The 14,868-nt window shown below is 40.5% G+C and overlaps 1 protein-coding gene across 1 annotated transcript in view; it reads left to right on the plus strand.

Annotated features, from left to right (window-relative positions):
- The window catches only part of eif3hb (eukaryotic translation initiation factor 3, subunit H, b), a 146,729-nt gene that overhangs the window by 105,580 nt on the left and 26,281 nt on the right, over positions 1 to 14,868 (plus strand). Inside the window, exon 3 of the mRNA XM_020516267.2 lies at positions 10,207 to 10,356. Within this exon, the coding sequence (XP_020371856.1) occupies positions 10,207 to 10,356 (150 nt within the window). The remainder of the gene's footprint in view (positions 1 to 10,206; positions 10,357 to 14,868) is intronic.

A 14,868-nucleotide genomic window follows, 5' to 3' on the forward strand; every position in this document is an offset into this window, starting at 1 on the left:
CTCTGTGACTCCCTTGTCCGCTCCACACTCCCCTCCAGCCCCACCACACCCGGCACTTTTCCCTGCAACCGCAGGAAGTGCTACACCTGCCCCCACACCACCTCCCTCACCCCCATCCCAGGCCCCAAGAAGACTTTCCACATCAAGCAGATGTTCACCTGCACATCTGCCAATGTGGTATACTGCATCCGCTGTACCCATTGTGGCCTCCTCTACATCGGGGAAACCAAGCGGAGGCTCGGGGACCACTTTGCAGAACACCTACGCTCGGTTCGCAATAAACAACTGCACCTCCAATCGCGAACCATTTCAACTCCCCCCTTCCATTCCTCAGACGACATGTCCATCCTGGGCCTCCTGCAGTGCCACAACGATGCCACCCGAAGGTTGCAGGAACAGCAACTCATATTCCGCTTGGGAACCCTGCAGCCCAATGGTATCAATGTGGATTTCACAAGTTTCAAAATCTCCCCTCCCCCTACCGCATCCCAAAACCAGCCCAGCTCGTCCCCGCCTCCCTAACCTGTCCTTCCTCCCACCTATCCCCTCCTCCCACCTCAAGCCACACACCCATCTCCTACCTACTAACCTCATCCCGCCCCCTTGACCTGTCCGTCCTCCCTGGACTGACTTATCCCCTCCCTAACTCCCCACCTACACTCACCTTTACTGGCTCCATCCCCGCCTCTTGGACCTGTCTGTTTCCTCTCCACCTATCTTCTCCTCTATCCATCTTCTATCCGCCTCCCCCTCTCTCCCGATTTATTTCAGAACCCCCTTTTCCTCCCCCATTTCTGATGAAGGGTCTAGGCCCGAAACGTCAGCCTTCCTGCTCCTATGATGCTGCTTGGCCTGCTGTGTTCATCCAGCTCTACACCTTGTTATCTCAGATTCTCCAGCATCTGCAGTTCCTACTATCTCAGCTATATATTGTGATCATATTGTCATTACTGGCATTTTAAAGTTTTGAATTTGATTTAGTGTGGTCTCTAATCTGGTTGATTCTTTTTAAGTAATCACATAGCTACTAATATTTAGGATTCAACACTTTTAGTTTTGCTCTTATATTGGATCTAGCATAGCATGTGTATGTTGAATTGCACAGCATGATGTTTGGATCATTTGGCCTCCTGCAAGTATTTATGCTTAACACGTGGCTCCTCCAACCTTACTTTGCCCTATCTACACATTATTGTCCCTGCTCATGTACTTGTACTTGTCCAGCATCAACTGAAATGCATCTATGATAATTGTTTCAACTTCCATTGCTAATGAATTTCATATTTGTATCACTCTGTAAAGAAGTTTCATAAAATTACTTGTTGGATTAATTAGTGATTGTGTTGCATTTCTGGCCCTGCGTTTTGTTAAATGAAGACTGGAACATTGTACCATGCTGTCTTTGGCCAAACCAAGCTTCTATGCAAGTTCAATCTTTGCTTTTGAATTGTATAAAATATTTTTTTTCAATTGATGTTCACCAGGGGTGTTAACTGAAGGGTGGAATGACAACGTTTGAATTTTGTCAATAGATTCATTATATGTTATAAAATTAAATTGTTAGAACTGACATTACCCTTAGTGGACTGAGTGGGGTATGAATTAGAGGCATTTAAAAATAAATGGGGACACTTTATGCTAATGCAAATACAGTTTAAGATAACTGTGTAACTTAAATACCTCAATACTTATCAACTGGGGCAGAAACTTGAATATACCATGAATAAGCCTGGACACACTGGATTGAAGAAGTAGGTGACAGGAAGATTAAATTAAATCAGAAGCTCCAGTCAGGAGACAAGTAGGGCTGTAACTAATCAAAATATTTCATCTTATGATCTGAGGAATTTGATTTCATAATCGGGGAAAACGAGGAGTGTACAGTGTTGACCACCGCCCCATGTGAAAGGAAGTGGGCAGAAGAGCAATCAGCATAGAGTGGGATTGATATTAACAGTAGAAAGCTCCTTAACCAGGTAGATATATTCATTAACATAATCTGCAATCCAAAACAGTCTGTTCCCTTCCTGTTCCCAGAGTGAAAAACATCCAAGAATAAATGGAAATGATTTTTGGGGGGGTGGCCTTCATTAATAAAACTTCAGCATGAGACTAAAGAGGTGGTTTTATTCAAGATGTATTCTGAGCTTAGAAGAAAGCTGAAAAGCAAGAGCCGCAAGTTTTTGAACAATCTTAGGAATACTGTCCATCATATATTGAATCAGATAAGCAGAGGAAGGTTAGACAGTTAAATGTATAATTGTAGGAGGGTAAATTCCAAACCTGTGAGACAGTTGGCCACTTACCAGAAAGTTGGTAGCTATAAACCAGGGACTGACTCCACTTCAATAAAACTGAAAACCTGACAACAGTGAGGCTGTGAGTTCGAACTGATAAACTTGTAAGAAAGTGAATAACTTGAATGCAACTCAGAAGTAAGCACAGTGAAATGATTGCAGCAGTTCAGCAGTTGGAATACAAGTAGACATTAACGATCCTAAGGTAGACAGTGATGAAACAAATTTGTTTGAGAACAGGATCAGGATTGTGCTATTTTAAAAAAATGTTATCATTCAACAGATGAGCACAATGCCAAATCTAATTCCTAATAATACAACAGGCCAAATAAGTATGTAAACTTAGTGATGCTCGGGGAAGTAGTGGCCAAAATCTAGTTTTTATTCGGATAATGGAAAAAAAAGGAAGAGAAGGTTTGAAAATGAATCACCTCATTAAAGTGGAATGAAAAGCAACCTTGCCCAGTTCATTGGAGTAGAAGGTCAGAGAGAACAGCAGTGAGATATTTAAATAAGAAACTAATAAGCGTCAAGTAAAATTTTCTGGAATCAGGATTATAGAGGGTGCATCAGTTTTGAAATTTCATAAATCAAGATTAGAATGAGGGTGAGTTTTCAAAGCAAGTCTATGATTAAATATGCTTTTTATATTGCTCAATTTTCCTGTATGAGTGCAAGCATAAAAGGGTGGATTGAGAAAACTGAGAGGAAGTGTGAAAATATTGAGTCACTAAAGGGAAACAGCGAGAGCTTTTTATAAATGAAAGGATTATCAAAGAATGATTGGAATCATTTGGAGATGAAGTATCCTTCTGGTAACTGAGTGACGCACTGACAGATGGTTAATAAATATTTTCTTCAATTTTTTCCAGAAGGTAAAAGTGCAACCACAGGAATATCTGAAGTGTTTTGTGCAAGGCTGACCACTGGAGATAAATTTTCAAAAAAAAATTTAATTTCAAAGAAACTAAAAGTACAAAATCCACATATCCCAATACAATTGAGATTGAAATGTGAGACCGTTATCATAGTGTTTCCTAAAATATGTGGAAAAAAGAAGTGTGCCAAGGTACAAGAGAACTGGAATGAAAAGAGGATAGTTAAACTAATTAGGGGTTATATTACATGGATTTATAAATGACACGTTTTCTTCACAAATTTATTTGAATATTACAAAGAAATCTCAAATATAGCACGGGCAGCATGGTGGCTCAGTGGTTAGCACTGTTGCCTCACAGCGCCAGGGAGCCAGGTTTGATTCTAACCTTGGGTGACTATCTGTGTGGAGTTTGCACATTATCCCTGTGTCTGTACGGATTTCCTCCAGGTGCTCTGGTTTCCCCCCTCAGTCCAAAAATGTGCAGGTTAGGTGGATTGGCCATGCTAAGTTGACCCATAATGTCCAGGGATATGCAGACTAGGTAGGTTAGCTATGGTAAACACAGAGGTTACAGGGATGTTCTTCGGAGGGTCGTGTAGGCTCGATGGGCTGAATGGCCTATCTGCAGGGATTGTAGGGATTCTATGATTCTATATTGCTGAAGGGTATCCAGTGTATGTGAATTTTGTTTTAACTTCCCAAAGCATTTGTAGGTGACATGAAAGTGACTAATAAGATGATTAAGAAGCATTATACTAAAGAAAATGTAACTATTTGACTAAGAAAGGTATTAAATAGAAGTTGTTAAATTTACATAAGATATTGGTGAAGGTGCAGTTGAAGTATTTTTTGAAGTTCTAGACCACCTGTTATAGAACAGTTGGCAGAGTTAGCAATGCAGATTCCTGTAAGGCCCAAACAGAAGATATTTTCTAAACCTGTTCAGACATGTTATTACATAAGTCTGCAGCCACTATGACTTGAACACAGACCTCGAGATCCAGAGGTAGGGATGCTACCACTGTGCTACAAAGAGCACAAGTTCAAACAGAACTGTTCCAGTGTTGATTGAGGCTCATTATGTTTTTGGGGCAGTTATTTAGGCTCTTCTGCTACAGTGGTAGTGTCCCTACCTCTAAGCCAGGAGACTCTGGTTCAAGTCCCACCTGCTCCCGAGGTGTAATAACAACTTTCTACAGGTCGATTAGAAAATATTTTGCCTCGGTTGTTGGCACCCTTGTCTCAGTGTCTCGTAGGTTTTGGGCTCAATTTCCGCCCAGAGATTAAAACACCAAAATCTAGATACCTCCAGTGTAGGACAGAGGGTGTGCTGCACTCTGAATGCTATTTATTTAGTCTTCTCTCTCTTTCCCCATCTTTCTTCACTTGTTGTTCCACTGCCTCATTGGACTGTGGTTATAAATTAGAAACATGTGATCTGGGTGGTGGAGAAAAAGTGTATAAAAAGGATCGATCTCTACCTTTGGGCCAAGAGACCTGCGTTCAAGTCCCGCCTGGCCTGGAGATATGTAATAGCATTTCTGATAAGTGAATTAGAAAATACTTGATATCCTGGAGTCAAGATGACTGGGGGGGAGAAATGCAAATTCGATCCCGACATATGGGCCAGGAGACCAGGGTTCAAATCCTACCTGCTTGATACCTGTCTGAACATGTTAATTACAAATACCTTTAGTGGGCTCTTGTGGCACTGTGTAGTGTCCCTACTTCTAAGTCAAGAGGACTGGGCTCAAGTCATTGCATGTCTAAACAAGTGGAGATTTATAATGGCTTCTTAGGCTCATGTCCCTTGGGTCCGAAGTTCGGTTTCAAGTTCCACCTGTCTGATGTATCATTACATGTCATTACAGTTTGTTTAAAAATATTTTTAAGAGTTGAGTTCTTACTACCTCTGGTGGGCATTTTTTAATTCAATGTTGAGTGAATGGGTTTATTTTTTTAAAAGAACAGAATTCTTCTCCAGTTGCTTCTAGACCGGGAAAGGATCCAGAAGGGAAAGATGGAAACAGATATTTATACCAGACTATGGATTTACAGTAATACTTTTACAGGTTTTTGCTGCTTAATTCAGCAGATGAAATGTAGTTGTTACAGGAGAAGGAATGTGAAAGATTTGTTAGAATGAGACCATGAACAAGAGGTTCTAATTATGAACAAAAGCTGATTAAATTGGGACTTTTCCTCCAAACATAAAAGGCCAAAGAGGGAACAAATAAAGTCTTCAAAATTGAGTGGATGTATTAGAATGTGCCGTGAGATTATTTCTACAGATTGAGAAATGGATAAAGGTAAGAAAGACTTGGATTATATTGGAACCCCAAGAACAAATGGAAAGAATTGCTGTCAAAACTATTAATAGAATATGTTGAAAAAGTTTGAAGTCTTGTACCTATACTTTTAAACAAAATTCATTTTCCTCAGAAGCCCCTCTGGATTATGTGGAACAATATGCACTGTTGTCGGTGGAGGGCGCTGTGAAGTTTCTGTGGCACATGTTGCCCCCTTGTGTCTGAATCTTGGTATTGTCACAGTTTGATTTTGAATGAATCCACATATGCCACAGAACCAAAATGTTTGGACCAGCATTTGGTTGGAAGTTAATAACGCTGTTCATTTAGTGAGCAATTCAGACTCGTAAAATCTATTCTTGTCTTTTTTTAATATTCTAGAAAGCTTTCTGAATTGAGGCTATGCCCACTGAAACTAGGTACTGCATGCAAGTATGCTTATTTCCCCATGTCTGGGAATCTTTCTTAAAACCAACTCCTGTACTACAAAATTATGAAGAAACCCTTTTGGCAAATAGATGCCTCAATGTGAGGGGTCACGAATGGGTAATGGAACTGTATGGTCATTCACAGCAAAGTGGAAGCTGGCTACAAGGAAGATGTAATTTTACAACATTGTCTGTACTTTGTAGCCTTTTACCTCAGTATTTCTTAGTCTGTCCTTTCTTCTGTTACTATTGCAGTTAAAGATGTGCATTTGAGTAGCTGACAAATATTTGTAACTTTTTAGCAACATCTTCTATTTGTGTCAAAATCTTGGAACTCCCTGCCTAACAGAATTGTGAGGTACCTGCACTAAATCGACTACAGCAGTTCAAGTAGGCAACTCACTACCATCTTTTCAAAGGCAATTCAGGATGGGCAATAAATCCTGGCCTAGCCAGCGATGTCTACCTCCCATGAAAGAGCTTTTGTTTTAAATTCAGTTTTGGATGATCTCAAGTTTACTAAGGACCAAATTTTTTTTTTCTTTATTCATTCACGGGATGAGGGCATCGCTGTCTAGCATTTATTGCCCATCCCTAATTGCCCAGAGGGCAGTTAAGAGTCAACCACATTACTGAGAGTCTGGAGTCACATGTAGGCCAGACCAGGTAAGGATGGCAGTTTCCTTCCCGAAAGGACATTAGTGAACCAGATGGGTTTTTCCCCCAACAATCGACAATGGATTAATGGTCATCATTAGATTCTTAATTCCAGATATTTATTGAATTCAAATTCCACCATCTGCCATGGCGGGATTTGAACCCGGGTCCCCAGAACGTTATCTGGATTTCTGGATTAACAGTCCAGCGATAACACCTCCCCCAAATGTGGGAGACAGGCAAAGAGTGTGTTGGAGTAGTCATATCTGAATGTAAGCAAGGCATGGATGAGGGTATGAGCAATTTTTAATCTGAGAAGGGTTAGAGATGGGCTGTAATATTGAGATACATGTAGACAGTTTTGGGGAAAATAAGAGGTCAGGAACTCGTCTTGCAGTCAAATGTCACATCATGCTTGGGAACAGCCTGGTTCAGACTTGGACAGTCCCTTGGGAGAGGGATGGAGTTTGTGGCAAGGAATTTATGACTGGGCCCAATGACAATGATTTTAGTCTTGTAAATTTTTAGCACCAGTACTGCACATTGATCAAGTAGCGTGATGATTTTGAGACAGTACAGGGGTTGGGAGAAGTGGTTAGTTAGAACTGGATATCATGACCATACATGTGAGAGATGGAGCTGTTTCTGCACAATGTCACTGAAACAGTAGAAGGGCTTTTTCAGTATGAAGTGTGTTCAGCTGGTACTTGACATCACGTGCAATGATTTGAATTTTCTGAAGTCTGGCATCTGGCACAGTGACCTGAGGAGAAGACTAAGATGAATTATGACTTGGCATTTCTGGCTGAAGATGGTTGTGAAAGTTTCAGCTTTAACGTTTGTAGTCAAGTACTAGGCTACGTTTGAAGGTGGGAGTTTTCATGGAGCCATTTCCTCCATTTGTTGTTAATTGTGCAGCTCTGTTTATGACTGGATAACACATTTGAATATATGCGTATTCAAAGGGCAAAACTGTGATTCAACAATCTGATGATATGACATAAAATAATTAATTGGCATCCTGATATTGATGTATTTTTATATTATTTCCTCAATTTTAAAGCACATACATATTAGGTTATTTTAGTTCCAGGATCTGTGATTTGATTCATTACCCTGAAGATGATAAATGATGTTATTGGGACAAAATTCTTTGTTTGATGTTAACAGAGCCTCTCCATTGATGCTTATCCAATTACGAGGTGCAAGATGTCACCTAACCCTATATCTTTTATTCTGTTGTTGAAGTTATTTTTTCGCAAAAATGAATTATCTGTAAGCTCTCCGAGGTAAATTGCAGCTTGGTTGCTGAGGGGAATTTGCAAATTCACTGGTGATTGTATATTTCTGGCTTAATTATTATTTCAACTGTTTGGAGCAAGTTCTGCTGCTCTTTAACCTTTTTGATTTTTTTTCAAGTACCCTAACAATCTTTGCATGTATCTTGTGTAGGTGTTATAGAACAACCAAACCACTTGGCTTCTCTAGTCCAAAAGAGATTTTAAAAATGGGTTTGTATGGATTACATTGCTATGGACTAAGTTGAATACTTCACCTATTGATGATATATTCAGCCATGAATTTGAATTATTCGTTGCATCCTTTAATCTTGTTAAATAATTTGTTAGGTAGTGATTTCATATTGAATTTCTTTTGTCACGTTTTTATTTCACAGGAATTGAATACTGGAGAATGACTTTGTGTATGTCTTCACAGTTCTGTACATTCTCAAAGTAACAATTGTTCTGGCAATTGTATTCCTCTGAGGATTCATGGAACAATGGCCAAGAGTGGAAAATTTGGATATTCCTTCATTTCCTAATCCACTCCTTTTGTAGAATTCCAACTTGAATCATACTCAGGATCAAAAAATTTGCACCAGATCAAACGTGGAACTTTCATAGTCTGCATTGTTTGACTGGTTACTCAATTTGAGCATCTGGACAGTTGAGAGGCATTTTTGTATTGAAGTATCAGTAATGCAAAGTCCTTAAATTGTTGAAATCATCTAAATGTGGAACCTTTAAATGCTCTGAAAGGTACTAAATACCCATTGACAGCTGTCATTCAAATGGTTATAAATCCATATAAACATGTATAGTTGAGCTTATTTTAAAGAGCAAAATGGTTCCGAAGATGTGACTTCAAAACCAACATGTGTCAATCTAACTTGAATGATTGGGTTAATGTTTGAGCTTTGATGATTTTAGGGGGTTCATGATCACAGTTAACTCATACAGGCAGTCAGTGACTTATTGGAATTTTCTGCTATTTTATTAAGAGTAAGCAGTTAAGATATGGTACACCTGTGAATTAGACAAAGAAAGGAAATTAATGATTCGTGACAGATGAAAATACTTTAACAGTCCTGGAGCCATTCTGTGGAATAGAAGAGTAGAGAGAGTGTACACTCGTCCCAGTGGTCCTGTGTCCTGTCATTGGTGATCTCTGGTAGATTTTGGTGGTCTCAGTACCAGCAGTCTTTGTTCTTCCTTCGGGCTGATGTGGAGGAGCTCCTGGTCTTCCCCAGAGTGATGGTGTAGCTTGTCTTCCTGGATGTTCTAACCATTTCCTTCTCTTCCTATCCCTGTTAATTTACCTCATTTTGGGGGCTGATCATCAATGTATGTCAGTCACCTGTCTAACCTCTGGGCCAGTGGCTGGGAGACAACTACTAATGTGTCAGTTTTCCATTGCCCCTTGCCCGCATCCATTTGAAAGTCATACTGCTATGTTTTCCAAGAACAAGTGCTTCTTATATTTGATATACTGCATTGATAATGGAGTAGGATAATGCCTGAGTCTTCAGGTTTACAGAGGTTAGTTAGTAGCATAACAGTTAGATAAGGTCTCATGCTACGTAGTAAATACCAAATATGAAATGCTGAGTCAACATGGTATGACGGTACTGTTCCTCCAAGAGGGATTTGTTCTTGCAGAGAGGTGTTGTCAGTGGTGATGGAATGTCTACTTCAGAAGCAGTGGGTAAACAGCTTAGAGCTCCTTGAGTTTTTTTCCCCAATTGGACAAAAAGAGCATGAGAGAATGGAGTCAGGCTCACACAGACCCAGCATTTTAATTTTGCTTTCAGTTGAAATTAGGAGTTTGCTCTTAATGCGGCCAGATACAGTTCTCTCTCTGCTGCAACTAAAAGTTTGAGTTCTTTCTTTGCTGCTAGACTGTTTATCTCTTTCTCCTGGACTGGAGGAGATAACAAGTGAGGAAACTCTGCTTTGCTGAATTTGCCAATGGTGTGTTTGTTGGATGCTGTTATATTGGAACAGTTGATGATTAGTAGTTAAATAATATATTATTTTGTTAAGCATTTCAATAGAGTTAAAAGTTATGCCTTTTTTTGTTTGTGTTCTAACTGTGGTGTAAAAATCAAGTGTGTTCTTCTTAAAGCCTGGTATTTGATCAATCAAACCACACCTGGAACACAGCGCCTTAGACTTTAAACAAGAAAAGTTAGGGCCTGGGCTATCTCCTTGATATATTTTGACGGGATTTGGTCTGGTCCGTAACAGGTTTAAGGGGGCCTCCAATCTTCAATAAGACTCGTGATTTTTAAACAAATTTTGAATAAGTACCCCATTATTCTCTATATCTCTTACCTTGGTTTTTTTGTCAACTAGGATAAAGAAGGCACTCATTACTTCTGAAAATATGTTTGAAGAAGTTCCCATTATTATAAAGAATTCTCATCTCGTTAATGTATTGTTGTGGGAACTAGAAGAAAAATCGAATGTGGCTGAGAAACAGGAACTCCTCAATCTGGCTAGTGGGTAAGTTTGCTTTCTTTAATCTTTTTGCTTTTAAAGAGTTTGTCTTTCTGTAAAATGGATCTGCTTTGTAAGTTTTTAAGTCACACAAAACCAGGTTACAGTGCAGCATGTTTACTCGAAATCACAAGTTTTCAGAGAGCTGCTTCTTCGGCAGGTGAAGTCACCTATAACCTGGTATCATGTGACTTCTGACTTTGTCCAGTCCAGTCCAACACTGTCGCCTCCAGGTCTTTGTAAGGGTTTGACATTTTATTGGTATTAGTACAAATGTTGCTAGGTGCTTGTTCTTTAAGCTTATTTGGCTGATACTTGGGGAAAGATTTGAAAAGGACCTGAGGGGTAATCTTTTCACACACAGGATAGTGCATTTATGGAATGAGCTGCCAGGCGGGTACAATTACAATATTTAAAAGTTATTTGGATTAGTAAGTAGATAGGCAAGATTTAGGCAAATGGGACTAGTTTAGTTTAGGAAACCTGGTTGGCATGGACAAGTTGGACCAAAGGGCCTGTTTCCATGCTGTATGACTCGATGACTCTATATTACTGAAGATGAATATGCCTTCATCAGTTTTTACAGTTCTTTGACCAACTATCACCATAGTACTTTTTTGCAGCACCAATTGCTTACTTTGGTAAGGTTTTTTGCAATGAACAATTTATTCTTTACCTTTCATTTTTGCTAGAGTATGAGCTTCAGGCAGTGATTGTTTTTAATTACCTATCCCAGAGGACCATTCCTGATGTGTTACTCTTGACACTCGGACATCATTGGAGGCATCATGACCAAGTACAGTTTTGACTTCACTTGATATCCATGCACACGGTCTGGATAGGGTGCATGGAAAAGGTTCAGGAGTGAAGAACCTGGTTGATTTTTCCTTTGAGACACACAGGCCATGAGTATTGTTTGTTCCGCCTTCTGGCACAGTAGAAAGTAAGAATTAAACATTAGATGTATGTTTAACAGTCTTCAAGCTTTTTCTACACATCTTTTTCCTCAATTTCTTTGGTATTTATTTTTGCACCCATGTATTTCTCAATCAGTCTTGATTTTGTGAACAGAAGAACTATTTGTGTTTATAAATCATCCTAATTCCATTGTACTAATTCATCTCATCTTAAATCAATATTCTTTTTGACCTGAAAGCAATATATGTATTTTCATTTCTTGTTATCAATAGAAAAGACTTGCATTTTCATAGCATTAAATAATATGTACTGGAATTATTTTGCATTGTTTCCATTCTTCGCAAAACAGAAATCACATGGCCAGTTTGACCACATGAAGATACGCCCTCTGTTCCACTGCATGTGTTTGCAAGTAGCTACGAAAATACTATCAATCAGAATACTTGAGAGTGTTGGACACACAACCGTAGTGTAAAGTGGATGAAGAATTTGCGAAAGAGCAATGAAATCAAATAGCAGTTACATCATCTCTCAGATAGAGCTAGCACATGCAACCTTATTGAAACATACAAGATTCTTAAGGGACTTGACAGGATAGATGCTGAAAATTGTTTTCCCATAGTTATAGAATCTATGACAGAAAGGATTGCACATTTAAGACAGGTGAGGAAGAATTTTGTAACTAAGGGTAGTGAATCTGTGGTATTCTTTACCATTGAGTATTATTGAAGCTGCGTTAAGTGCATTCAAGACTGACAGATTTTTAATCGGTAAGGAAATTGAGGATTATAGGAAAAACGCAGGAAAGTGGAGTTGAAAATTATCAGGTTAGCTACGATCCCGTTGAATGGTGAAGCAGACTTGATGGCGTACTTCAGCTCCTATGTCTTATGGTTTTAACAGAATTTGGGCATTGCGGCTTTATAATTGTTGAAATCCAATGGTTTTAACAGAATTTGGGCATTGCAGCTTTATAATTGTTGAAATCCAATGTGGCAAACAAAGAAATGCCTTAGTGCTAGGATTTCAATACACTGCTTATGAAGAAAGAACATAACTCAATGTACATTCAGTTTGCAAAGAAAAACATTTCAACTGCATTACGATAGGAGGGAATATTGGTGGTCTGGGTGTAGAGAGCTGTGTTTGCCTTGGCATTTACTGCTTAGAAAATTACTTGTGTAGAAACTGCAGATGACAAATAGAATGTGGCTCAGTTTTAAAGGTATCGGAAAATTAATGATATTAGATTAAAAACATGATTTTTGATTGTAAGCTCATAGTGGATTATTTCAAATTCAGATGCATGAATCACAGTTTCAAAATGCAGTTGGAATATGAGCAGTCTGTTCCCAGTAATGACTTAGTTCATGTTGAACCATTTTCTGGTTCCACTTGCATAGACACCACCTTTGTAAAAATGATTCCTATAGAATGCCTTTGCACAGGCATGAAAGATGACGACAACTGAGTATATGACGTTTTGGTGCCACAATTACCAGTGTTGATCAACTATCAAAGACTTTTACACTCTCCTGCTAGTTCCATCTCCGATACTTCTCTCTCCTTCCTGGACCCCTCTGTTTCCATCTCTGGCAACCACCTGGAAACCAATATCTACTTCAAGCCTACCGACTCCCACAGCTACCTAGAATACATCTCCTCTCACCCACTTTCCTGCAAGAATGCCATCCCCTATTCCCAATTCCTTCGTCTCTGCCGCATCTGCTCCCAAGATGAGGCATTCCACTCCCGGACATCCCAGATGTCCTCGTTTTTGAAGGATCGCAATTTCCCCTCCACAGTGGTCGAAAACGCCCTCGACCGCATCTCTTGGGTTTCCTGCAACTCATCCCTCACACCCCCTCCCCGCAGCAAGAACAAAGACAGAATCCCCCTTGTCCTCATGTACCACCCCACCAACCTCTGGATTCAACGCATCATCCTCCGCCATTTCCGCCACTTGCAATCTGACCCCACTACCAAGGACATTTTTTCCTACCCACCTTATCTGCCTTCTGGAGGGACCGCTGTGTCCGTGACTCCCTTGTCCACTCCACACTCCCCACCAGCTCCACCACCCTTGGCACTTTTCCCTGCAACTGCAGGAAGTGCTACATCTGCCCCTACATCTCCCCCCTCACCCCCATCCCAGGCCCCAAGAAAACCTTCCACATTAAACAGATGTTCACCTGCACATCTGCTAATGTGGTATATTGTATCTGCTGTTCCCGATGTGGCCTCGTCTACATCGTGGAAACCAAGTGGAGGCTTGGAGACCGCTCTGTGGAGCACCTACGCTTGGTGCGTGACAAACGACTGCACCTCCCAGTCGCGAACCACTTCAACTCCCCCTCTCACTCCTTGGGCGACATGTCCATCCTGGGCCGCCTCCAGTGCCACAACGATGCCACCCGAAGGCTGCAAGAACAGCACCTCATATTTTGCTTGGGAACCCTGCAGCCCAATGGTATCAATGTGGACTTTGCAAGCTTCAAAATCTCCCCACCCCCGACCTCATCCCAAAACCAGCCCAGCTCGTCCCTGCCTCTTTGACCTGTCCATCTTTTCTCCCACCTATCTGCTCCTCCCACCTCACTGACCAACCCCCACCCCCACTACCTACCTACCAGTCTCATCCCCGCTTCCTTGACCTGTCTGTCTTTCCTTGACTGAACCAACCCCCATCCTAACTCCCCACCTACACTCACCTTTGCTGGCTCCATCCCCGCCTCCTTGACCTGTCCGTCTCCTCTCCATCTATCTGTTCCTTTATCCACCTTCCATCCGCCTCCCCACCTCTCTATTTATTTCAGAGTCCCCTTCCCCTCCCTCATCTCTGAAGAAGGGTCCAGACCCGAAACATCAGCTTTCCTGCTCCTCTGTTTCTGCCTGGCCGGCTGTGCTCATCCAGCTCTACACCTTGTTATCCCTGCTAATGCTTCATGTTTTAAAAGTTGCCAATGCAATTTAAGTACTTCAAAAAAAAAACTTGCTATGAGTTCTGGGCGTGTTTGAACCACTTCAGGACACATACCTTTATCAGCTAAAGGATTAACATACAACTCTCAGGAATGTGATTTTACAGTGAAAGTGAAGACCTAAGCCTGGAATTTTCAGTTTAGATGTTAAATGTTGTTTTAGAAGCCAAATTATCTGTAAAACTCCAAGGTAATTACATGTCCAGACTGAAGGAAGTAAAAATTTGAAATTCATGCAGGATTTTTAATATGCACAAACTTTTATATATCATCCATTTATTTGTTATTTTATTAACATGATGATGCCTGAGGCAGAATAACAATACTGTTATTAACTGGACACAAATCAGCAATTCCTACATGACCAGGACATTTTTGTATGTTATTTATGCTAATCCCTCACTGTTTGATTCAATGTTACATCTTTGGCATAGGAGACCATGGCTGTCAGCAGACAGCTTGATTGAAGGGTTAAAGTTGAATCAGAGATAGTAGGAACTGCAGATGCTGGTGAATCCGAGACAACAAGGTGCAGGGCTGGATGAACACAGCAGGCCAAGCAGCATCATAGGAGCAGAGAGGCTGACGTTTCGGGCCTAGACCCTTCATTAGAAAAAAA

The sequence above is a fragment of the Rhincodon typus genome, chromosome 4, assembly GCF_021869965.1.
Source record: "Rhincodon typus isolate 14 chromosome 4, sRhiTyp1.1, whole genome shotgun sequence".
Taxonomy (NCBI): Eukaryota; Metazoa; Chordata; class Chondrichthyes; order Orectolobiformes; family Rhincodontidae; genus Rhincodon; species Rhincodon typus.